The sequence below is a fragment of the Chlamydotis macqueenii genome, chromosome Z, assembly GCF_036417535.1.
Source record: "Chlamydotis macqueenii isolate bChlMac1 chromosome Z, bChlMac1.mat, whole genome shotgun sequence".
Lineage (NCBI taxonomy): Eukaryota > Metazoa > Chordata > Aves > Otidiformes > Otididae > Chlamydotis > Chlamydotis macqueenii.
The window spans coordinates 81,263,198-81,287,455 of record NC_141593.1 but is presented as its reverse complement, the minus strand read 5'-3'; the positions used below and the strand labels follow the sequence as shown (position 1 = coordinate 81,287,455).

Sequence of the window (24,258 nt, the reverse complement as noted above, 5' to 3'; positions counted from 1 at the left end):
ATGTCTTTGCACCCTTTTTCAGGTTTCTGTCCAGATTGCGATCTATAGCAGATAGTTTACAACATTTACGTTATAGTTACAATTGCTTTTCCATCGTGTTTTATCTGTAGCCCATTGTTGAAGTTGACTTTTTAGAATTTTTAGGCGGAAAGGGGAAGTGTCTCAGTCACTTGGCTTGCTACTCTTCTGTCCTAGAAAGTTCTGTTTCATCTTTCTGAAGTGCTGGTAGTAGCCCATATGGATTACAGATTATAATATTCAGTATCACATGCTGCCGACGCTGTTCAAGTTCATTATGTTGCCCAGATCCTTGCATTAGTACAGGCAAGTTTTCAGTTACATCGTAGAATCATAGAATAGTTTGGGTTGGAAGGGACCTTTAAAGGTCATCTAATCCATCTGTAGTGTGTTGCTAAGGGTAAAAACTTTTTAGAAATGTAAAATTTTAAAACTTAATTATGGAGTTTTATTTAAAGGGTTTTTCATTAATTTACCCTTTAAAATATTTGAAGACCTACATACCTATTGTAGTGAGTTTTAGACATTATAAAGACAAAAATGAAGGAATGATAACAGAAACTAGAACGTCACCCTTTGTCTCACTGCAGCAGGCATACGGCAACCTGCTCATCCCTGCTGATGGACATACTGGTTTTGTTTCTGTTCCCACAGTACCTGTTGTGCTTCCATTGCATTTCTGCTTGCTTGGCATCTCCTTCTCCCTTCTGTTTCTGCTCTCTATCACTCTGCAGAGTGCCTGGTAACATAGCTTTTCTAGAAACAGGGCTTTAGGGGCCTGTATAAAGCAAGATATGGGGCAGCTGCTGGGAAGAATGGTACCTGTGTGCAAATGGGCTTTGCAACTACTGAATCCTTGAGCTGCACTATACATGGTGATGTGTGGCACCATCTTCCCCATATCTCACACAGGTGGAGGCAAAAACCCTACAGTCTTCATTCATGAGAGATGGGTAAGTTGGATGTATCAAGTAAAACCATAGCACTCCTTTTATACACAGATAGCATTCACAGAAAACACGACGACATCAGCAAACATAATGTGTACTTCATACGGATTGCGTTAAAATGCAGATGATGTCATTAGATTTTTTAGTTTATAAATACCAATGATCCGAAATGTTGTCTTATGAACCAGTCAGTATCAAGTTACTCAGTAGGTTTGATTGCCACCTATTTATAATAATGGAGCAAACGGTGTTCGTTGGAATTTGTAACAGGAAGTTAGAATCTAAAACCAGTGGACATACAGATATGACGCAGATTTCTGCGTTGTCTTTGTTCTTTGGGAAGCCTATAAAATTTTGACAGCCAAAACAAGATCCTGTTACTCAGGGGAAATAAAATATATGTCTTTGCGTTTAATATAGGAAATAATGTGTTTCATAGCCTCTTTGTCACATATTATTTATTTCTTTTCCTTGCAAGTATTGTATTTGATTTCTACTGCACAATTATATTAAATGGAAATATGAGTAGTACTGAGGAGAAAATAAAACCATCTGTTTGAACATACAGAGCTGAAGTTTTAATAAAAAAGAAGTACTCTTTTAAAGGCCATATGAACATAATACGCTAGGACCACAAATGTATTTCTAGTGGGAGAATGACATTTTCATAAAGATTACAAAAGCATTAAGCTTGTTACTTTTTAAGCTTGTAGTGGGGGGTAAGATAACAATATATAAGTTACTGAAATGTCAATTGAAGTGACAGAATTTCAAAGCTGGTAGCATGCCTTCCTGCTTTTTAGAGCAGTTGCTTGAAATGTGTTATTAAGCCTGTGATATGAAGACCGGCAGTGAAATCTCATTATTGACTCTTTGTTACGTTGAAAAGATGCCCATTCTAAAATTTTATTATCATGTTGTTTATTTAATAAGATAAGTAAACCTTTGCTTTACTTTTCAATTATTTCTGTATTTTTAAACATTAAATTCTTGATGCTCTTTTGGGTTTTATTTCTTGTAGACTTTTGTGTCGTAATGAAGTTCTTCCACTTCTTTTCCAACAGGAACTCGAATCTGTTTTCTGAATTCTGTAGAGGCTGAAAGGGGCATAATTCCTTTCTTGGTATTTTTTTTTGCTTTCAAAATGTCCACAATTAGCAACCAACTAATTATCTTCCTTTTTGCTCTCTCAGCACACCTGCATGTTCTTCCTCAGCATGAAGAGAGCATTTAACTCACTATGCCCTCTAATTATTGCATTCTCCTCCCAAGTTTAAAAGATGAAAGTGATTTACTCTCCAGTCTGATACTTTGTGAGTGGTCAGAGGTCAATTTTAGATTCATATTCTGTAGTATTCTGTTTAATAATAAACAGTGACAAAATCTGAGAAAGCATTACAAAGCTAGGCTGTTTTACTTCAGAATATATGCCTGTATAAAGAAAAGTGTGTAGAACTATAGCAGATAAGAAAACACTTCAAAAATATATTTTAAAGAGGCTCCTGCAGTATTGATTGAAAAGAAAGTTTTTACAGGGGTCTTCTCAATATGTGCGTCTGCCGTCATGTACTCACAAGATAATTAGATGGTCCTGGCTGTGATTTTTGTCAAGACAGAGAACATCTTCTGTCACAAAATGTGTACTCAGAGAGCAAATTTAACTTTGGAAGGGCAAAATTGTTTTAGCCACAATAGTTTGTTTTGCAAAAAATTGTATGTGTTTAAATTGGGAGTGTGTCACGTCCACAAAATGGATGTTACACGGTAACTTAGAACCTGAATCTCCTCACTGTGCCTTAGGCTTATGAATTTTAAAAAGCCGTCCATCTTCAATCAAGGGGCTGCTGTGTCTACAGAGTTTTTTGCAAAACAAAGCTTTCAGTCATTTCATAAAACTTTTCACTATGTTTGCTGAGTAAAGCAAGGCAGTGGAGATATTCCTATCGGTCTGATCTAGAGAGAGCAAGGATGGTTATAACTCAGTCCAATTTCTTGGTTAGCAATTCAGCAGTCAGTGCTCTGGAGAGTTGTAGTACCCCTAAATGTTGCGGACTGTTGGGAATTTGCTCAGTTACTCGTCTCAGACTTTCGAGAAGAGCTTCCTTTTCAGTGTAGCACAGAAATTGGGTCTTCTGTTACACGCAGTACTATCAGCTTATCTATAAAGAGATGTTTTAACAGTGTAGTCTCAGCTCAGTGAGTAGGAACCTAGATGTATACATCTGTGCTGGTGTGTGATTAATCTTTCATTTGTATTCTAGCCTTTCTACAAAATATTTGTTAAAAGGTTATGCAGTTCCAAAGTTAGTTCTCTGTAAGTTTTTAAATGTCTGCCTTTTTTTCCTCTATGCCTAGACTTATTTCCAATTTTTATATTCCTTGTATAAGTAATCATGAGAACTTTGTGGTGACTTTGCCTAACTAAGGTTTTGAAATGTAAAGAGGTAGGAAGCAGAAATATGAGTATTGACTCCAGCTTTATAAGTAATTTTTTGAGAATTTTATGTTCTTATTAGAACAAAAGCTGTCACTATCTGCCTCTGTTATATCTTGGAAATTCCAAGAAGAGAAACGTAAGTGACAGAGGCACTTTAATCTATTATTTAAGGAAATACATAATATCGTGTGTAGACTACACAAAGGAATGATGAACACTTGATAGAAATTTCTGATTGGTTGAAAGTTCCTAACGATCTAATTTTAATAGAGTGGGTCTGGTGTAATGAACCGATCTGTGAGACACCCAGCCATTCTGCTGTGAGTGTAAATGGAGAGGATAGAAACGAAGCAACCAGACATATTTATGTTTGCAGACATTAAAGAAATTGAAATCAGATTAAAATAAGTATGTTAATTACTGTGTTTTCAAATACAAATTACAGTTGCCTTTTATGAGCCAAATGTTTTGAATGGTTTATAGGGAAACATATGCAAGTCCTATCAAAGTTAGAATTCGTGAGAAAGTTTGACTGACCTGGCAGTACTTAATTCCTCTTTCAGCAGAGATTGAAGAAGATGGTCACCTTTTTAGAGTTCTTCAGGGACTCCTCTGTTTCAAAATAGGTGCTATCTCCAGGTTGCTGGAGGCTCCCTCGGCTTTTATGCTTTCTTTGAACACTCTGGTGTTTTCCATGCATGTATGTGAAGACTTCAGGGAAAAGAGTGGATCCCTCAGCCCAAAGTGTAGACAAAAAAAAAAATTAAAAATGTATGTGGAACCAGTTTCTATCATTGGTAAGTCCACAATATGGTTCCAATCCTACTGACAAATATTACAAAGAGTAGCATTTTGCTGTAGGATAATTCTTGCAGTTTTCTGGAGAAAACGTCCTCTCAGAAGAGGACTGTTTGCCTACAGTCACGGCTTCAGAAGAGATTGTCACTTATAGAGTAGCACCTAAACCCTCCCCTCCATAAATGATATAAACAACTGCAAATATAGTCTATCTGCAAGTTTTCTGATGGCTTTAATAAAGAGAAAGTTTAAGAACGTCTGCTATTTCTTTATTACAATAATTATCAGAAAGTGGTGGGATACCAGCTGTTAAGTTCCTTAAATGAGCCCATAATTAGTTATTTTTAATCCAGAGGCTAATTAATTTCTTTGCATATGAATTCTTTAAAATGTCATTGTATACCAGAAAATACACTGTGTAATTGGAATGTCTTGTAATTTATTAGAAGATACGTGTGATTTTGAAAATTAAGAAGCAGTTTGAGCCTCTCTGGTTTTGGAGCAAGCTGAGATAGGTATCTGTGTATAAAGCGTTTTTATTAAACATTACTATTGGGAACTTCATCCTCAGAGAACTTGAGGAAGTCTCTGGAATTTGTTCAACAGAGTTGTAAAGTAGCTGTATGCTATCAAGGAGTCAGACTGGTGAGATGATTTGCTCGAGATTACTACACAAATTTGATACCAGAGCATGATCAGATGTTCTTGGTCTTGGTTTCCAGCACTGCTGTGTCCTTTTATGAGTTTGTCCGTGAACGTGATATCAAGTGAAGATTTAATTTTGACAGACCTCTACACTCAGTGTTAACAAAGGACTTAAGCATTTGGTAGCAAACATCTAGCAACCTGATATGGAATCAGCCTTCACAGTGAGGTGAAAACGGATCTCATTTACCTGGGAAGACATTATGGAGCAGATTTGATTAAAATTTCATGTATAGCGAATCTCTTTCGAAAGATTAGTGTAGTCTTCACTGAGGCTGTTTAATAGCTGGCAGTGACATCCCTCTTTCTATGACAGACACACTCTCTTGATTAAATATATGCAAATTTATACATGCTTACCATGTTTATACGTAAGTTGAGATCCTTTACTTCACTGCATTTTTTGACACATGCACAGAATGGATGTATGGTACAAGCACTTACAAAAGTCACAAGTTAATGGTGATATCTAATAAGAAAATGTTTGCTGTCTAGATCTGTGACCATTTTTTTTTAAAAAGGGACAAAAATAAGCCAAGATGTAGTGTGTTTGCATAAGCTGCTTTACAGATTCTCCTGGCACCCCTGGGTTTCGCTGGAAGTAACAGGGAGCTGCGAAGCCAGACAGGTGTTTAAAAAACCTTAAACACTCGGGTAACAGTTCGCATCCATGCGGTTTCCTTTGCTGCGCTGATAGTTCTTTATGGGTCTGTCAGTTTCAATCAGCGGAGAGCACATGTGATCAGTATATCTGATAAACTTGTCAATGCCTTTTTAAAGCAGGATTCCCCAACCTATTCTATTCAACTCTCCTCCCCGCTTCCTTTTTTCATCATTTCAAGTAGAATCTTGATAAGACAGAGATATGTCACAGGCAGCTGTGTATAGCTAGCTCAGGCTACAACTAATTTGTGCAGGAAAAAATTAAATCAGGAGGTAAATTATTTCATGATTGCTCATTCCCAACAGAGTTGGGCATCATTCTGAAGAAAATATCAAATAATTGGTTTCAGGCCGTGTCAGACACATGCAATTCCCTTCGCTAATGGCTATGTGAGGTAGCACTGGGCCTCAGGGGTCACCAAAGAACTGAAAATAGCTTAGTGCCAGGCGCAGCGATGGAGAGGCAGAGCACATAGGAAATGAAGTGGCAATAAGTGCAATCTATAGGGGAAATGTGCTTCACTTGGTGTTTAATATATTGGCTTAGAATCTGGCAGCAAGCCATGCAACAATTGTTTACCTTTTTGTCAGCATCTGCATCTGTTCTGTTTTGTAAACGGCACTTAACTTTCAGTCAGTAAATGCTGGAATAAATAACAACTGTTAAGGGATTTCCTTTCTTTTTTTCATATTCAATAACAACTGCACGCCATGAACAATGTTTGCCTTAGATTAACAAGGAACAGACATTAACAGGGTCAAAGGGATTTGGTTGGGAACATTTTATAGCTTCTTGGGTTTGCAGTAATTGTATCTGTGTGATTTGAATGTATCTTGTAACCTATCCAAATTAAACTGTTAAAAAAATGCTAGCATGCAGTAATAGAGATGATTTTTTATAATTATCTTAAGTACTGTGTATAGAAAACTGCTGGCACTGTTTGTAATAATTTAGTTCTCTCTGATATAGTGTATTATATATGCTATACAGAAATATTAAGTTGCCTCTTGCAGTATGAGGAAATTAGTGATTATATCCAGCAATACTAATTATGAAAACCTAGCAGTTACATTAAAAAACATATCCCAACATGTAGTTTGAGAAAACTGTGAGCAGATGTCCATAAAAATTGAATATATCATTACTAAATGCAAGTGAAAGAGTAATACAGTTTATATACAAGCTCTGTTTAGGAGGTAGTGTGCAGATGAATGCTGTCATAAATGCAAGATTGTTATAATAGTTATAGCATCACTTAAAAGTTAATATTGCTGAGAGCTGAGGAACACGTTGTTAATGGAATTTATGGGTGTAACTCCGGCACACTGCTTTGAAAATTTACCCCTTGAAATATCCCTGTACACAGTGACTATCAGTAGCTGAGTTTCTGTTGCTTTATTAGGCTATTTCTTGTCAGATTTTAACTGAATGTTAGTTCCATTTATGCAAGGCTTTGTTATTTGTACACAGGTTGTAGTTAGATTTTCAGTTTAATTTTACACTTTTTCAATTTTCTTCGTCATATAGCTTTATTGGATGAAATCCTGTGCCCCTTGTAGAACAATATTGTAGATCTATCTTATATGAAATTGAGCCTTATAAATGGGGGCAGGGGAATGATATTTAATGTATTGGGAAAGTATTTTATAGTAAAATTGATTTAAAAGGTTTTAAACCCTTGGTTCCTGCTGAGGGAGAAATCCCCGCTGTAATCACTGAAGAAGCCAGTCATCAGGTTGCTTTCCAAGGATTCCATCATGAGTCTCAGAAGCAGTTTAGCCGTGCGGCTCTGTACGCTGAGTAGTAAGGCTAATTAATCTGAGAGCAGTGCTGTCATAGTGTAGCTGTTCTTGAACATCCACAGCCAGCTCACCTGTGATGCAGAGATTTCTGCAGCACACTTTACTGTGTCAAATCCCTGGATGGGTAGAAATTATCGGAATTAGCCATTCAGTTTTTTGAGATGTTATGAATGCCACATTGTTTACAACCTATAAGGTGCCATGCTTTAAAAAAAAAAAGAAAAAAAAAATCAGAAAAGTTACATTAGCATTATGGGATTCATTTATATGCATATTTTCTTATGCCTTTTGAGATTTTAAATGCTTCCAGGTTATAACCAAGGAAATTGGAAACGCTTTATTTAATGGTTTCAAGAGCTACATCTTTGAGCAAAGTACCACTTTTGGAACTTGCTATAAAATCACAAGTTAGCAGGTGTGCACAGGTCATTTCAATCGAGCAGAGCCTTATTTCTCATGCTGCTTCATTTTTAGAGATAAGAGCAAATCTTTTTAAGTGGTAAGATAAAGGCAGATATCTTGCTATGGAATTTGACTATGTAGAAGAAGCTCAGGTACTGTCATCAACAACTTTATTGAATTTATGTCTTTTGCTCTATGTTGCTTGAAAAATGCTTTAATTAACTTATTAGCTGGCTTAGAATTCATATGAGCACTTACCAACTTCATGACTGGTGAAGTGAAATTCTCCAATACCGTGGTTTTTATTCCTAAGAGCTACTGAGCGGTCACGTTATTTTGCAGAAAGTATCTTTATATACAAATACCTAAGAGAAGACTGAAATTCAATGGTCAAGACATATTGTGTCCACACTGAATTTAACCTTGGTGTTTGAATGACATGCTAACTTTTTTTTGGAATTAATGGGGGTGGTGGAGCACTGGCCCAGGTTGCCTGGAGAGGTGGTGGATGCCCCATCCCTGGGAACATTCCAGGCCAGGTTGGCCGGGGCTCTGAGCAACCTGATCTGGTTGGAGATGTCCCTGCTCCTGGCAGGGGGGTTGGGCTGGGTGGGCTTTAACGGTCCCTTCCAACCCAAACCGTCCTGTGATTCTGTGATTAATATTGAGTAGAATTAGCGCTATAATGGATTTAGTTTATCTTATTAGAAGATGAAGTATTAATTTAACTGTTAGTATTGCAAAGTTTTCCCTGCTTTCACTCGTCATCCCTATGTGTCACTTTTTACAGTGTTGATACTGTCTGTTTCACTAGCCTATATCCTGTATTGGCATATTTTTTAGTTGTTGTTGTAGAAAAAAGCAGAAAAGACTTAGAGAAGGGCAAGAAGGTGATAAAATATGTGGAACAGCTTCCATATAAGGAGAAATAAGCAAGCCACAATTCTTCAGTTTGAAAACAAAATTAAGATGGTAGGATATGATAGATGACTATAAAATGAAGGAGGGCATTATAAAAATAAACAATTGTCAGTAGTTGACTGATTCTTAAAACTAGTTGGCATCAGATTAAGCTAGGAGATGAAATATTCAAGCAAACAAAATGATGTATTTGTTAGCCCAGAGCTTAGGTAAACTGTGGAACTTCTTTCTGCACAGTGTTATGGATGGCAAAAATCTACGTGAGGTGAAAGAGTAACTGAACAAATTGATGAAATAGAAACCTGCTACAGAATATTAATGTAAGCTTGTGAAAGCTGCCCAACTGCAAGGGTCAAGAGCTAGGTAAGCTCTGAGGAAAAAATACTGTATGTGGTTTCCTTGTTATATTTGTATTTAGTCTTCCTCTTTAAGTCACTGTCCAAGCCCAGGATACTGGATAAAAGACTTCATGGCTGAGCCCACTATAGCTACTCTTAGATTTATGATATATAGAGACTCTCGTTTCTAAGCCACCCGTATTTGAGGTGCTTGTAATTTTTCAAATTAGATGTATATTTTGCACTAGCATTTCTTAAAGTTAGTCTAAGTGAAAATTATTTTCTATTGCTGTCTCTTCTCAGAACTTTATATTAAAAACTTCAGTTTTTAGTAAAGTTACCGTTTACTTGTTTGGAATGTTGTGATTTTCATTTTCCAAGATAAGTGTTTAGTCATGTGTTTTTATTGTGTGTTCGTAGAAAGAGTGGTTTGCTAGCCAGCTGAGCTAAAATTGTTTTCAGTCTAGCATTTCAAGCCTGAGATACAACAATAAAAGTAATTTAAGGCAGCATGTTTATCCGCAATTTAGAAGTTCTGAGGCCTCAGAATGCTATTAGAAGTCTAAATAAATAGCTATCTGAATTTTTTGTGTGTGTGTCACTTCATTTGCACAAAAATAAATGCCATTTTTGCTGATTTCTAATTAATCTTTTACGTAAGTGTATCACTAAACCTGGTTGTTGAAAATGATGATGAGTGCTCTTTTGTAGGGTGTGTTTGTACTACATGCTCATCTTGAATTATCAGCATCAGAATCTAAATATTTACTGTTAACCAAATGACATTATTTGTGCAACGAAACGGCAAAACCCTGTGTGTGTTACTGATTCTTGACTGTTTCATCTGAAATTTGTTTCTAAATGTTACTTATACTCTTTCTATCTAGGTTCTTTCATAATCCTTGCTATATAGCTCCTCAGTTGCAAGAGATTTTTCCAGTCTGAGGAAGGAGGGCAAAAGCAAGAAATTGTGGGATGACCACTGCATGAATTTCAGGTTTTGAGTGATTCAGCAAATTGGCATAGGGGAAGAGGACCCGTGACCTGGGTTACAGTGGATCTTCTGTGCTAAATTGCACAACAGCTGAGTAAAATTGTTTGGGTTTAGAACATTTGAAAATGCAACTGAAGAGTTTGTCCATATGGATGGCAGAACTGTTTTGGCTTAAATTTACCTGAGAACCAGGATTAATTGTATGTTAAAAAATGCAGGACCCATGGATTTTATGTTAAGATGTTAAAATATTTTTATTAGAATTCTGAGAACTAAATCAGTGTTTAGGTTTCATAATAGGCAAGTATAGAACAGAAGCTTAGATTGTTTTGAAAGGTTGTGTTAAAAAAGTAGATCAAACTGGATTTGTGCTTCATTTTTGATGTATGTTTCTCATAACTTAACACTATCTTAATTTGGAGGATGGTGGGACCTAGAGTATTCTGCTTGTTTAATGTATTTTAAAATTTTTCACTACCAGGCCTTTTTTATTTCTTTTCCCTCCAATGAATAGCTTTTATTACTTATGGTTGTGGCATTGATGCCTTCACTCAGAGCCTCTCCTCAAGTGTGTAATATCTACAATGGCCATATTTCATGCATAAACTTGCAGAAATTTGAGGCTTTCCTGCTGCTTTGGAAAGGACTATGCATTTGTCACTTTTTTGATGTCATGAGACTTGGATGAGATCTGAACAGAGACTTGAAATCTAGTGTAGTCCGTCTCTAACCCTGAATTTAGCCGGATGGTTGATCAGCTAGGTCAGAGTGCTCATCCCTACCTCCTGAAGACTAGTAGTATGGTTCTGTCCAGGTGCAACCAGCCAAGTGGTCTCTGGTAAGATCGACTGCTTCACTCTTCAACAAAATCCTCCTTCAGATCTGAGGAAAATTTCTTCAGCTTCATCCCGTTCTGCTGAAGTTAAAGGCCAAACTTGAAAGTAAGTGCCCTTGGTTTCTCTGATGCTGTATGACTGCATCAGCTGCCTTGGCACCAGGATAGTCTGGCAAACCTTGCACAATTTGATAGACTTTCAATGTTAGTTTTACCTGGGACTTCTTTTTCTATAAAAAAAGCTCTCTAAGAGTCACCTTGTTTGAGATGGCAGATTCCTGCTGCCCATCACAGCATATTTTGGGATGGTAAACCCAGTGTACCAGAGGAAATGCAGTACCCTCTATGCCCCCATTTCCTCTATGTTATAGGAAGTCAAGAATACAGATTTTCTAAATGTAGGGATGTTAAGAGGATGAAAGTTTTGAGCTTACTCCTTTGCTTCCTTCCAGTTTTGCATAGTGAACCATCAAGATTTATTTACTGTCTACAAGTAACTTCAGTGCAGGTTCAAATTAATTGAAGTAAAATCTCTTTTCTGCCTCTTCTCCCCTCCGCCCCCAGGAAGGACAACAGTCTAGATAGCAGAAGTCCAAAGTCTTCTTTTCTCTTAGCAAAATAATTATGCTGTCCTTGGTGAAGGAGAAAAACAGTTTTCCAGAAATGACCTGCTCTTCTATGGTTTTAGTCTGAAAACCGAAACTTTTTAAGGGCTAAGCAACAAGGCCTGGGTGCACTAATGGGCCTTAACGGCCCTGACTAGCCTCTTCTGGGGCCTCCACTGCCCAAGACCCCTATTTGAGCTGAGGCCTGAGTCTTCAGTCCCTGCTTGAGCTACATCATAGGCGTCGTAATGTCCATCTCTGTATGTCTGCATTGGTGATGTAACTGTTCGCTGTTACACAGTTCTTAAATGTTTCTGTCCTGTGGTTGTCCAATGAGATCCATGTCTGAGGAGAAATGCCTTTTCATTCCCCTCTGCTAAAAAATGGACTGTGATGTGCTCATTCGAGCAGCTGGGTCAGTGGTCTTCAAAGCTGAATGCTGCCGTAAGTATTCCAAACCTAACAATCTGGGACCTATATAAGATCTTTCAGTTAAACTTTGGGTACTCGAGTGTGTGCACACTATTTAGTCATCAGGCACTAAATAAATGAGTTGTGATTTCTGGAAGACAATAAAACTGTGGACACGAAAATGACCATATGTGAAAGGAGTTTCGCTTCTGGAGGTTCCCCGTGTTCAGTTCTTCCGCATTCCTGTGGATGATCTAAACAGAACTGAGGTTCAGGCTAACTTCTTCCAAAAGCTGGACTATCCAATAACGTGCTTTTCTTAGCCAAACCCACAAGAAGCAGCACCAGTCACATAAGAGTTAGTCTGTGTCTGTGTTTCTGGCATGTTTATGCTTCTGCAGCCATAGAGACCGCACTGTTTGGTAAGATCCGTGGTTTCTGTATGAGTAAAAGCTGATGGAACCGTGCCTTGCAGTGATAGTTCTGGATGAGTTGTGTGGGTAGGACAGAGATTACCACCCTGAGTCAAGAGCCTCCAAAACTGTGAGCTGTGCAGAATAACACATAACTTTATGTGAACTCTGCAAGTCAACAGTTGAGAGCTGTAACTGGACTGGCACTTGTCCTTTCAAATACCTCTTGCATTCTTACCTTCAGTTCTGGTTGATAGCCAGGTTCAATGATACCTCAGCATGATTTGTGCTGATTGCTAATGTGAGGTGGCTTGACCCATCCGTAGTGTTGTAACAAAACATTTGTCTAAAGGATCTGGATCTTTGGTATGCTTTTATTTTAAATGTAAGTCACATTACATTTTCTTTATCACAACAAAGTATATGGAGCTCTCCATAAATGCCATATAGGTGTTAAGTTGGTTGGTCGGTGGTTTTCCTTTTTCCAGAGAAGTCTTAGGATCTGTTTTGTGTGATGCATCCCGTCTTGAGGATTTTCTGCCTTAAAGGTGCAAGATCATTGTTTACCTTGCTTTCCCTAGCATCAGCAATTCTCAGAAATAATATTTATTACCTGGCGGTGTCATTTTTCCTTTCTGTTTTCTAATGCCATTGCCTTGACTATCTTCTGGTCACAGAGGCTTGCACATCACTTTATGTTGAACTGGATCTCCGTGTTCTCACTGCCCGTAATTTATAAGTTCAGAAACTTATTTGGATGAGCTCCAAATCTGACTGATTGAAGGGGTTTCAACTTAATTCTTCAGGCCTTCGTGAGTGCACTTAAAGCACTGTTCTCCTGCCTCCTTTCCTTTTGACTGTGAGGGCTGGCTGCTTATCAGATGTTGGCACGTATGCTTGTGCCTTTTTATCAAAGACAGAATTTCCTCTATGCTTACCTCCATTTATTTCTTGATTTTGTATCAAAGTTTTATGTTAGCCATGAAACTAACGCAGTACTCTTCCCTACCTTCAAGCATCTAGAATTTTGTCTGTACTTCACAATCTGGAAGTGTGAAGGGCTTTTCTAGATGTTTGTAGAACATATGTAGTATTAAATAGTAAGCTCTTGCTGTGATGATTATGTAAGTGTTTGCTTGCATATACTATATTATGCTTTGTCGTATATTAAAGTTTTCTCTCAGCTTCTTAATGGCGTGGAAAAAAAAAAAAGAGTCGTCTTTGAACTTAATATCTTCAGCTTCCAGCTGAAATATACTTTGAATGGTCATTGAAAGTAAAAATAAAAGTTTTTTATGTTTTTCTGAGTTTGGTACTACATTCTAAAATTAATATTACTGTGCTATACCTTTGGCTTCTAGGTCCACTTCCTTTTGGTCTAATGAGGACAATATTGCTTGGGGCAGTCAAAAAATTGGAGGATTTCTTTGTTTCTTAGGAGGGGGGCAGGAGCATCACAAGGTTCTCAAATTATTGCAGACAGAACTGATGTTCCATTGATTTTTATGATGTGATTTGTGGTTCTTACATCTTGGATCTGTTATTTCTGGCTGTCTGTAGACTCAGGCAGTCATTTCATGTCAGTTAAACTCAGTTTGTACTACCTAGTTTTCAGGTAAAGGAGAAAAATTCTCTGAATAGCAGAATGTCTTTTTTTTTTAAAGTTTAAGACTTAAAATTGGAAATCCAGTGATACAGATATTATTTACTTGTTATTCAAAGAGGAAAGGCACTAACAGAGGCAATTATGCATAACACTTTCTTTTGCCATGCTTAAAAATGTGAGGGACTAGCATGAATACATCTGTTTGGAACTTTGAGGAAATTCAGATGTGGATGCAAAACTCGCAGTTCAATCTCTAAAGCTGCAAAACTGGAATAGCAAATTAGGGAATTTGTATTCAGAGCTCAGCTCTGCTACTTAGATCTATGTCTATTTAAAAGTGATTTGTGAATACCTAAAAAAAAAACAACTAGGAACTTTGAGGGAAAAGGTAGGTACTGAGTCCTTCAAAATTGCTAAGGTAAGAGAGATTTGAGACGTAAAAGTACATTTCAATCAATTTCTATTTGTTTTCCTCTTTCAGAGCTTCACTTTCAAACTACTCTGGCTCTTGCTCTGACACATTCTACATAAACTGTTCTGCTGATGTTACATCTGCAACAGAGCTACATAGGAACATGGTATCAGCTCACTGCAATTTGTGTAGAAGTGCAAATTTCTTATGTTTAAAGAAGTTGTAAAATTAAAATACTTAGAACCATGTGGTTCGTTAATACTGGCTTGGAAACAGCTCACAGTCTTACAGTCCGACTGCGCTCAAATCAGAGTTCCCTGGTTGATGTGACATGATTATATGTTATGATTACAAGTGTTAACCTTTCAAAATAAAATGTTCAGTTTCTTCTTTTAAATACCAAATGCTTATAGGTGTAATACTTGCTGATATTTGTTCAGTGACAGTCTCACTTGTTTTCAAACCCCGCATATTTAAAGTTGAGGAGTGTTAGATTGATGTTTCTTTTCACTCAGATGTCATATTCATCAACTGTATTGTGCTAGCAGATTGTTAAACAGACAAGGTGACTTGCAGAGCGACAGTGTAGTGATGTGATGTCCCAAACCATTAAAATATAGTAATGACGTGGGTTTTCCCTTTTGTTGAATCCATTTTTTGCAACACAGTGGTTTTTCTGTAAAACACAGGTGAGAAGGTTTCTGAGTAGATCTGTTGCTTGGAAAACATTCCAGTTAATGTGTAACAAAGCCTGGAATTAAGTTGTAGCTTCCCAGATAGTTGAGAAATGCCAAAGATTTAGGAAAAACTAATTTAACAGTGTTTTATAATGAGAAAAATATACATTATGCTATAGCAAAAATGAAATGACTTTATGTACTGTGCTTTCTACATAATCAGTTATGCAGGATCATTTTTTAAGCAATAGTAAAAACTATTTTATGATTTTACTTGAACAGCCTCCGAAGAATACCCCAAAAAGGGAAGGAACTTCTGCTTAACATTATACCAACTCAAATGTCTTTCTCAACTTGTCAAGCTCTTTTTATTAATGGAAGAAAAAATTGAAGAGCTCTCTGCAGAAATGCTATTGGTGCCTTCGTTTACAGAGAAGAATAAGAATGTTCAAGGTAATGAATGCTTTTCCTTATTTATCAGTTTTACTTTGTGCAAAGGGATAATTTTATATGATTTTCAACATTAATTACCTAATTTATGTCATCGTATCAAGTTGATTACCATTTCCACTGAAAATCTTTTTGAAATATGCATATTTAAATTTAAGCGCAATGACTTATGGAAAAGAACTGGTAGTTGTATGTTAAGATGTGGTGTACAGTAGTTATTGGTGGAGAATCATGATGAAAAACGATCAAACACTGTAACATAACATCTGTTACCGAATTATCTATAAAACCCTGTGTTTCATATAGGACAAAACAATACCATGGAGTCTGAATTCTTTGAAACTGTGACTGTTTCTGAACTTGTCCTTGGAAACTGCCTTTTTCCAGAAGGGAAAACACTGACCTGAACATCAGTTTAATTGATCTTAGTATACATGCAACTAAATGTTTTAGTACATAGTCCTGTTTTAACTTGTCGTTTTCATGAACACTTACTGATACGTACTATGTTTACTATCGTGCTTATCCCACTGCTTTCAGCGGGTGTTTTATAGAAGTGGGTTCTACATCAGAAAGTAAACTGCTTCATAGTCAAGCCTCAAATTTGCATTTGATTTAGATTCCAAGCTCACTCTCTTTTTCGTCTGATTGCATTCATATCATATGAGGAGAACCCGAGATCCTGAAAATTGAGGTGAATAACACCTTCCAGGTCACACTGTTCTCATAAATGTTCTTCTGCTCTGCTACTTCTGCCAGTAGAGAGACTCCAGGTCACCAGAGAGCAAGTGGTTTCAAGAGCTTTGATTATATTGCAGGAAAGCATCAGACCAGAAATGAGGCCAGGCTGCTTAGGGAGAGAAGATAGGTTGAAGTCAGATGTTCTGTATCTCTGTAGTCAAGCTGCGGGCAGAGAAGAAAGATGTTTTGGGAATGTGGTCTCAGAATGCTAAATTGATACAAAATAAAAAAAAAAAAAATTAAATAAGAAGAGTTCTGCGGCTTGCAGATGGATGGATGTTCATGGATTCTTCATTTGAAATACTGACACTCCGAAATAAAGAAATACAGGTTAACCTATGTACTTTGAGAATATACATCAAAGCTCAAATAAAATTTCCATTCAGGTTCCAGTTTTCAATGTATTTCTGCCTCATTTAATGTCTCAGTTTTACAAGAAACGTTAAGCTGTTTTACACTGTGGTTTACGTTTTGTGGCCTTGATCCTACAGAGAGGTCTTACAGTAAACTTCTCATAGCGGTAATGTGGTGGGCAGAGTATACATTCAGTAAGGGTAAGTTTAAGTGTTCCTGTTATTTGTATATTCTGTGATAAAATGTAAAAAAATAGTTGAAAAACTCTTGAAATTTATTTGGCTTATTTAACCAGCTCCACTCTTAAGACATGTTATCTCCAGGAATTCAGAGGACTTAATGATTTCAACCTTAACAAGAAATATTTTACTTTCTAGGAGGTGTATTTAGGACTTTATCCTGCAGGCATTTCTCCAAGCTTAATTGCATTCAGAACTGTTCCTCAAAAGTGTGTTAAGCCTTCTTGTTTGAGTAATATTCTTTTAGAGTTATTATGTCTATAGCAAGTAGGTTCTTAAATGGTACCTCAGATCTGAATGGAGAATATTACTGACTCTTGTTGTATAAGGTAGTCTTCTGGGTAGAAGGCCTGTTCTAAGGAAAACTTAAATTACTTTTACCCTGAAACACAGGTGATGATAAATCTTTTAGAGGTGATGTTAGTGAAGTCATCAGACATAACTTTTTTAGTGTTGCTGTTCTCATCAGGTGGTTTTATTCACAAAACTTTGCTCAGTCATATCAGTTTTTCAAAAATATATGAAGAGAACATTTTTTTTAAAAGTCTGGCTAGAAGAAGGGTTTATTGGTGTTATTTTCACTTCCTATTGTAGGAAATCTCAGTTGTAGTGATGAAGTGAAAGATGATTTGATATGGGAGAATGAGAGCTGTGTTCCCAGTAGTTCCAGATTCTGTTAAGTACCAAAAGGGATTTAAGATTTTCTCTGTTAATGTCCTGTATTGGGCTGATAATCTTATTTTTTTAACTGATGAAGGCTGAATTTTTATAAGCTTTATTTTCATCACAACACGTAATAATATGTGACTAGAAAATATAACAGCCATCTAGAGAATACAATGACCATCTTCTGTACTTATTTAGAAGCCTTCTTACTAGAAATGTTATTTAATTTAACAGAATCTAGAGTGCAGTCTGTCCAAAGCAGCTTTAAATTATCTGAGGTACCAGTATCAGATTTACAGTGCAGCTCAGGCTGCAGAACCAGCCTGAGAAGCAGAGCAAATTATCCCAGATTGAACCATGTGCAGCTGTTGCTAGACAGTTACCCGTACGCTCTCTCACTGGTTTAAAGCTAGGTTGGGTCTATCCAACTACCCTGCAGTCACTGCAGTCTGGGCACGTCTGAAGTACCAGTCCTCTGCAAGTGGTGCTGCTCGCAAATTAAGGGAAGCCGGCCGATTCGTAAAAGGTAGGCTGATAGCCAAGTGAGCTAAAGTTTCCCTAGGCATCACGTAGCCTGGAACCTTGCACTTGCTTCCTTTTCTTTTTGGTTGCTTTTAGTATTCACGGGAGCCTTTTTATCTATGTAACTCATGCTGAGATGCAACAAAAATAATGTTTTTTCATGTGCTTGTGTCAAGTGTTGCGTTTATGTGTATAGCTCTTACAATGGCAGTTTTAGTTGATTTTTGTTCAGCGTATCCCATGGTACTTCAATCTTGATATATGGAACGTGTGTAAAGTTCCATCAGAAACAAAGTAGTTCTTTGGACGGTTCCTCTTTTTAAATTTTTTTTTGTCCCAAAGATGGTATCTGAGTTTTATCTAAACCAGACGGTTTCTTGGCCCTCATTTTTCCCTAAACCCAGCGATGACAAAGAGCAATGGCTGCATAAATTGGATGTAAGAAGAACACTTAGGGTTTATCACAGAAGAATCAAAGATTTCATATCTTCTGACAGATTGTTTGTACTCTTAGGGGGTCTTAAGAGGGGTCAAATGGCTTCTAAGAGTTCCTTAGCTAGATGGTTAAGGGATTGTATTAGGGAGGCGTATGTAGTTAAGGGTAAAGAGGCTCCCAGGGTTTGTAAAGCTCATTACACTAGGACTATAGCTGCTTCTTGGGCGGAGAGGTCGAAGGCTTCCACATTGGAAATTTGCAAGGTGGCCACCTGGGCTTCTCTTCATACTTTTTCATTGCATTATCGCTTGGATGTAGTCTCTTCTGCGGATTCTGCTTTTGGTAGGAGGTTGCTTGTGAACCGAAAAAAGAACAGTGAAGAAAAGAAAGACATGTAGTTCACAGTTCTACCTGGCAACAAGACAAGTTTCTTTGCAGTGTGCACAATGGAATCCTATGAAGACCAATTTAGGCGGTTGAAAATAGATGTTAGAGGGAAGTACTGCCTACCAGTGTTCTCTGATGGTAACCCCATGGCAGACAATAGCACCAAAGGAAACAGTGAACCAGAGTGAACTCTGTAGGGAGATGGATGTAGAGAGTTTTTTTAGGTGATACGTATAGTTCTCTGAGTTTAGTTCGAGAGTTCTCTATCTGGCATCTTCTGGAATACATTCAGAATCCTCATTTTCCCAAATTGTTTTGCATAGATTGAAAAAAGAAAATGTCTATGAATTGCATTTTCCACTCTCACTTCTTTTCACTGTTCTCCATCCAGTTCTTCCTGATTTTATTTTTTCACTTTCCTTTACCAGGCCTAGCTTAGCATGTGTTCCTCAATGAGCAGTATATACATGCCAAGTTCTGCACTTGATTTCAAGTTATATTTGCGCTAACTAAGCACAGTTTTTAAAAAGGTAGTATAAATACACATTTTATCTACGCCCAGCATAGTGTTGAAGTTTTCTCTTACATCAAATTAAAGGAGAAAATAATGAAAAGTTCCCAGACAAATAAATTACGATGTGATTTTGTTCCATCCTGAACTTCAGTGTGGCATCTGGACAAGACTGCTACTCTACCTTTCGGAGAAAATGTATCTGTGTTTTTCTAACATTTATTCTCAGTGTTGCATAACCTTTCTTAGTTCCGCTACAAGCAGTATGTTTCAGAAAGTTAAAGTAGTAACCATCATCTGTTTTTTCTTTACTAGACTTTTCAGCCTTTCTTCTGCAGGTGTCTTGTCATACCTACTGTGCTGAGATAATCCACTTCTCTATTTCCATTTGGTTGAAATTCCTGAGATGTTCTGGCATATCTAGTACATGCAGCATCACAGGGATTGTTCTGTTTGAGGGAATCTGGAACATTCAGCTGCAGTCAAGGGTTAAGCAGGAGATTTTGGTTTAGGATTGCATTCTCTTCCTAGCTTTAAGGTAGATTTCTCTTCCCTCTGGCTTTTCAGAAGCCTCTTGTTGAGACTTTTAAAAAATCAAAAACATCTAACATACTTTCATCTGTCTCTCACTTTTTTTTTTTTTCCATTCCAGTGAGAAAGGTGAACTTTGGACAGATCAGATAATGAGTACCAAGAAAAGCTCTGTCCAGTGGATCTCTTTGAAAACACTGTGGGCAAAGTTGTCAAGCCCTTAGGTTTACAAGCATTACCTCAGGGGAGTGGGAAGATTTGCGAAGGTCTTTCCTTCACAGCATAAGAGGAAATCCTTTAATTGATATTCATTTCTGGAAAGTGTAATAAAAGGAGCATGGAATCAAATTTATGAGGGGTATCTGCTTAATAGACTTTGAAGATTCAAGGAAGAAAGGTGTGATTTTTGCTTTGATCTCAAAGCAAGATGTTCAAGTAGCTTCTTTAAGAAATACGTAGCTTCAGTAGATCAATCCAAAGTGAAGAAGGAATTTACACGAGGAGAGAGTTTGATTTCAGATGTATGTTTTCTGTATTTGTGTTATTACAGTTTGCTTAGTATAGTACAACAAATAAAAGTCCATTGTTGAAGATAGAAAGGAGGCTGTTTTTTTAATCTACAGCTATTCAAATATTTTTTATTTCTTCTGCTTACTTATATTTGAGAGGGAGTGGTATTTCCCATTTCTGCAAGAAGTATTATTTTCGGTACAGTCTCAGTGACAGTTCTGACTGAGGCAGCTGAGTCCAAATAGTAAGTCACTGTGTTGGTGCTGTTACTTGCCTTATTCTCAGTTAGTGAACTGTCATACAAAAGGTTCCCCTGATGCTTTGGTATTCTATGCTGCATGCAAGGTGATATCACAATGGCCCTAAATACTATGAAAAAAATAAGAAGGCTGTGGAACTCTTTTTGGAAAAAAAAAATTTAATAGAACTTCTTATGAGGAATAAAAATAATTATATTAGCAAAGCAAGAGGTCTCACTGTCATCATCATTAAAAAAAAAACAACAAACCACTGAATTGGAGAAAGGATTAAATACATTGAAAACAAAGGGGTCATAGAAAAAAAAAATTGTTTTAAAGAGAAGAATAATCCCAGACCCAACATAAGGAAAGCTGGCTGAAGAGATTTGATTTTAAGTGAAGCACGGAATATAATCTTGGTTTGAATATTTACTAACAAAATTATTCAAGCTGCCTGGCTGGTAAACTGAAGGAAGTACATAAAGTATGAGCAATTTATCAAGTTTGTAGAATGTAAGTTTCAAGAAACATATAGCAAGGATTGGTGATTGATCCAGTCTTCCCTAATAATTACGAATAATGGAGCTGTAGAATATGCTCTGGAAAGGGAACAAGTGTGAAAAACTGAAACATTTTCCTTCAGCCTTCATCTTCTTCTTTCATGACAGTCACTTCTTTCTGTTCCCTTTCTGCAAATTCTCTCCTCTAAGCAGCTGTATGAGAAGGGTTGCATACATTTCTGTCCATCTATGGAAATGGAGTTTGAGGTTTGGAATTTGAGAGAAGAGAGGAATTGAAGAATTTGTGTAGAAAACTATGGCTGTCTAGGTAGAGGTGCTTCCTCCTTCCCATTGCCTGCCTTCCTGTCTGCAATGGCAAACCAATTTGGGCTGAGTAGGTTCAGTACAGCAGCTCCACCAGCCTCTTGTGTAAAGCTGCACTCTTATTTCCCAGGGGAGTTTGCCGATTAGGGCAAGACAGTCAGAAAATAAATGAAGAAGTAGCAGGACAAGAAGGGGCTAATTTGCTATGTGTCTCTGTGGAAACAGTATTTGAGAGGAAGGTTGTGGTAGCACCTGAAGTGCTTTGAGCGGACTGTGGTTTGTGTATGATGATCAATGAAAAGGGTGAAGGGAGCCCTTGCTAGCTGGAGGTTAAATTGAAGAAGATTAAGACCAACTTTACCTAGATGGGATTTGGGAAAAGCAAAAAAATCAGGAAACTGAAGGAACTCAGTAAAAGGTAGAGTCTGTTCTCCAGAAGTCCAGAGTTGTGATCCTGAACTTCACAGTCTCCTGGTCACTGCAGCCAAGGCTGCCTTTGACTTTCACATTCTCAACAAGCCCCTGCTTTTTGGTTATGAGACCCAGCAGAGCACCTCTCCTCACTGGCTCCTCTATCACTTGGAGGAGGAGGTTCTCAGTGCACTTCAGGAACCTCCTGGATTGTTTGAAACACTGATGAAAGTGATATCTACTCCAGATATTGTTTTGTCCTTGTCAAAACTGGGGCAATATTCCGTTACTCCAAGATTCATGAGTGAGCTTTGTACTAGCCCTTCTTAAGGAGCTTCACTCGTTCTTGTCACCATTATTTTGCTTATAATAACTGTACTAACTAACTGTCTTTTTATTCTTATCATATTGGCGTTTCCAAATAAGTAAAAACTATAAAAATATATTAGTGTGCAATTCGTATTATTTATTGAACAAAGAATAGAAATTAATTTCTGTGCAGCTGTTCTAACGTTATCTGTTCTCCCTAGGAAAAGGTGACTACACAATCAGTATAAAAATGAATTAATGACAAAAGAAACTATATTTTACACATTATATGTGCGTTTGTATAAAATATGAATACAATGGGATGTGGATTTCATCATGTTTTATAAAAGGAGCTGTGTATAACCTGAATTTGACTTTATCATAACATTAGTATTCCGCTACACCTTGTTGAGGGATTTTTTTATGCCTCATATTGATATATCAGAAGGCGTTGTAGGCTGCTGACTTTTCTACAGAATTAATCTTAACTTTGATCCCTTTTATCATACTGTGCAGGGGTTCTGAAGAAAGCTGGTGGGGAGCTTTTAATAGGAGAAACTAGAGCAAATGAAACCAGTGTGCTTCCTGAACAGTTACTTCAGGTAGAAGAGGTGAGTAAGAAGAGAGTCTTGCACTTTGCAGGAGATTTTCTTTTGTCTGTATCTGCCGTGTAGTCTGTCGCCATGTTAATTATAAACACGTATTGCCATAGTTTCGTTATTTAGGTACTGCAGTTAATTTTAGGTGCAAAGTCTCGGTTAAGGTGGAATAAAATCTTACGGCATTCCTGAAGAAGTGATTGTTATTTAAGATTTAATAACAGAATGGGTTTGACGTCAGAAGAGTAAGATCCCTCACCACAAAACAGTAAAAAAAAATATTAAAATGTGATAGCTTTCTTTAGTATTAAATATATTCTCAATACAGCAAAATCTTAAAAAAAACCCATCACGTTCTTAGCATTTGATCATAATGATGCTTCCTATAGGGATAAGAACTCACACAATGTCCAGTTTCTTTCATGCCAACAAACTACTGTGTAGTAAGCGCTATGCTTTGTAGAATGTATGTACGAGATCAAGTTTTGGTCTGGCTTCCATTTACTACTAAACACATTTTTATTGTTGCATTTGTGGGACCTAAATACTCTAGCAAGTCTGATATTTTGCGATACTGGAATTTAATTTCCTGGTGGCTCAATTTTAATGCTGAAATTACTTTTAAAAATGTGCTTTGAATCAGTTTGTGAGACTAATGTTCCTGTATCTCGTAGATTGCAAGGAACAGTATTTTGAGAAGACTGAAGATTAAAAAAATAGAAAAAAAAAAAAAAGAGGGAGTGCAAAAATGGGTGTCCATGGGGGCTGTCTCTGTGCTCACTGGAGCTGAGTGTTGGGAGTGGGGAAGGAGAAAGGAAGGAGGAAGCAACTTCTAAGTTGGAATAAGCTGGAAGGGCTTCACTTCGTAGCCCTTCATTGTCTTCCAATGTAGTGTTATCAGCTGCAACCTGTTAGGAATCCTTCTTTCTTTTCTCCTACTATGCCCTCGTAGTGGGGATTTTTACTGTGTATCTTACGTCATTAAAATAGTTCTCTTACAGCGGTGCAATTCTCAATTGCAATTCTCTTACCTCTGGTAAGGTTTAAGTCTGCTGTATGTTGTATGAGCAATCCAAAGCAAAATTAGTGGAAAAGTAATGATATCCTACTGTATCTTCTTCTCACAACTGTTAGGTTTCAGATAATTTCAGAAGTCTCTGTTTATAGAAGGCAGGGAACTGATGTAAGCTATAGTAAAAGCCAGCATTGGCTTAAAAACTAGAAATCTCTATTTAAACATTTTAATCCTTGCTAAATCTGGCTCTAGAGAAGTGAAATCCAGTGTGGCTGTGTTAAACTAGCTTATCTGAATGTTTGTTAATATTCATGGTTAGTAATTTCCAGTTGTTACCTTCCAGGGAAAATTACCACAGGGTATCCTTTAGTGGATTACTTGTTAAACTATTGAAAATGATTATAAATGTATTTGACTTTGTTAGATAGCTTCTGTTAAAGGTTATAAATAATGTAAAGATTAAGCATGGCTTTTAAAAAGAGTCTTCTTTAAACAGGGTTTCTTATAAATCTATTTCTTAAAAATT

At 37.1% G+C, this 24,258-nt stretch overlaps 1 protein-coding gene across 1 annotated transcript in view; it reads left to right on the top strand.

Annotated features, from left to right (window-relative positions):
* Positions 1–24,258, top strand: part of KIAA0825 (KIAA0825 ortholog) — a 242,011-nt gene that overhangs the window by 59,732 nt on the left and 158,021 nt on the right. The window contains 2 exon segments of the mRNA XM_086770627.1: positions 15,271–15,441; positions 22,635–22,729. Of these exon segments, the coding sequence (XP_086626753.1) occupies positions 15,271–15,441; positions 22,635–22,729 (266 nt within the window).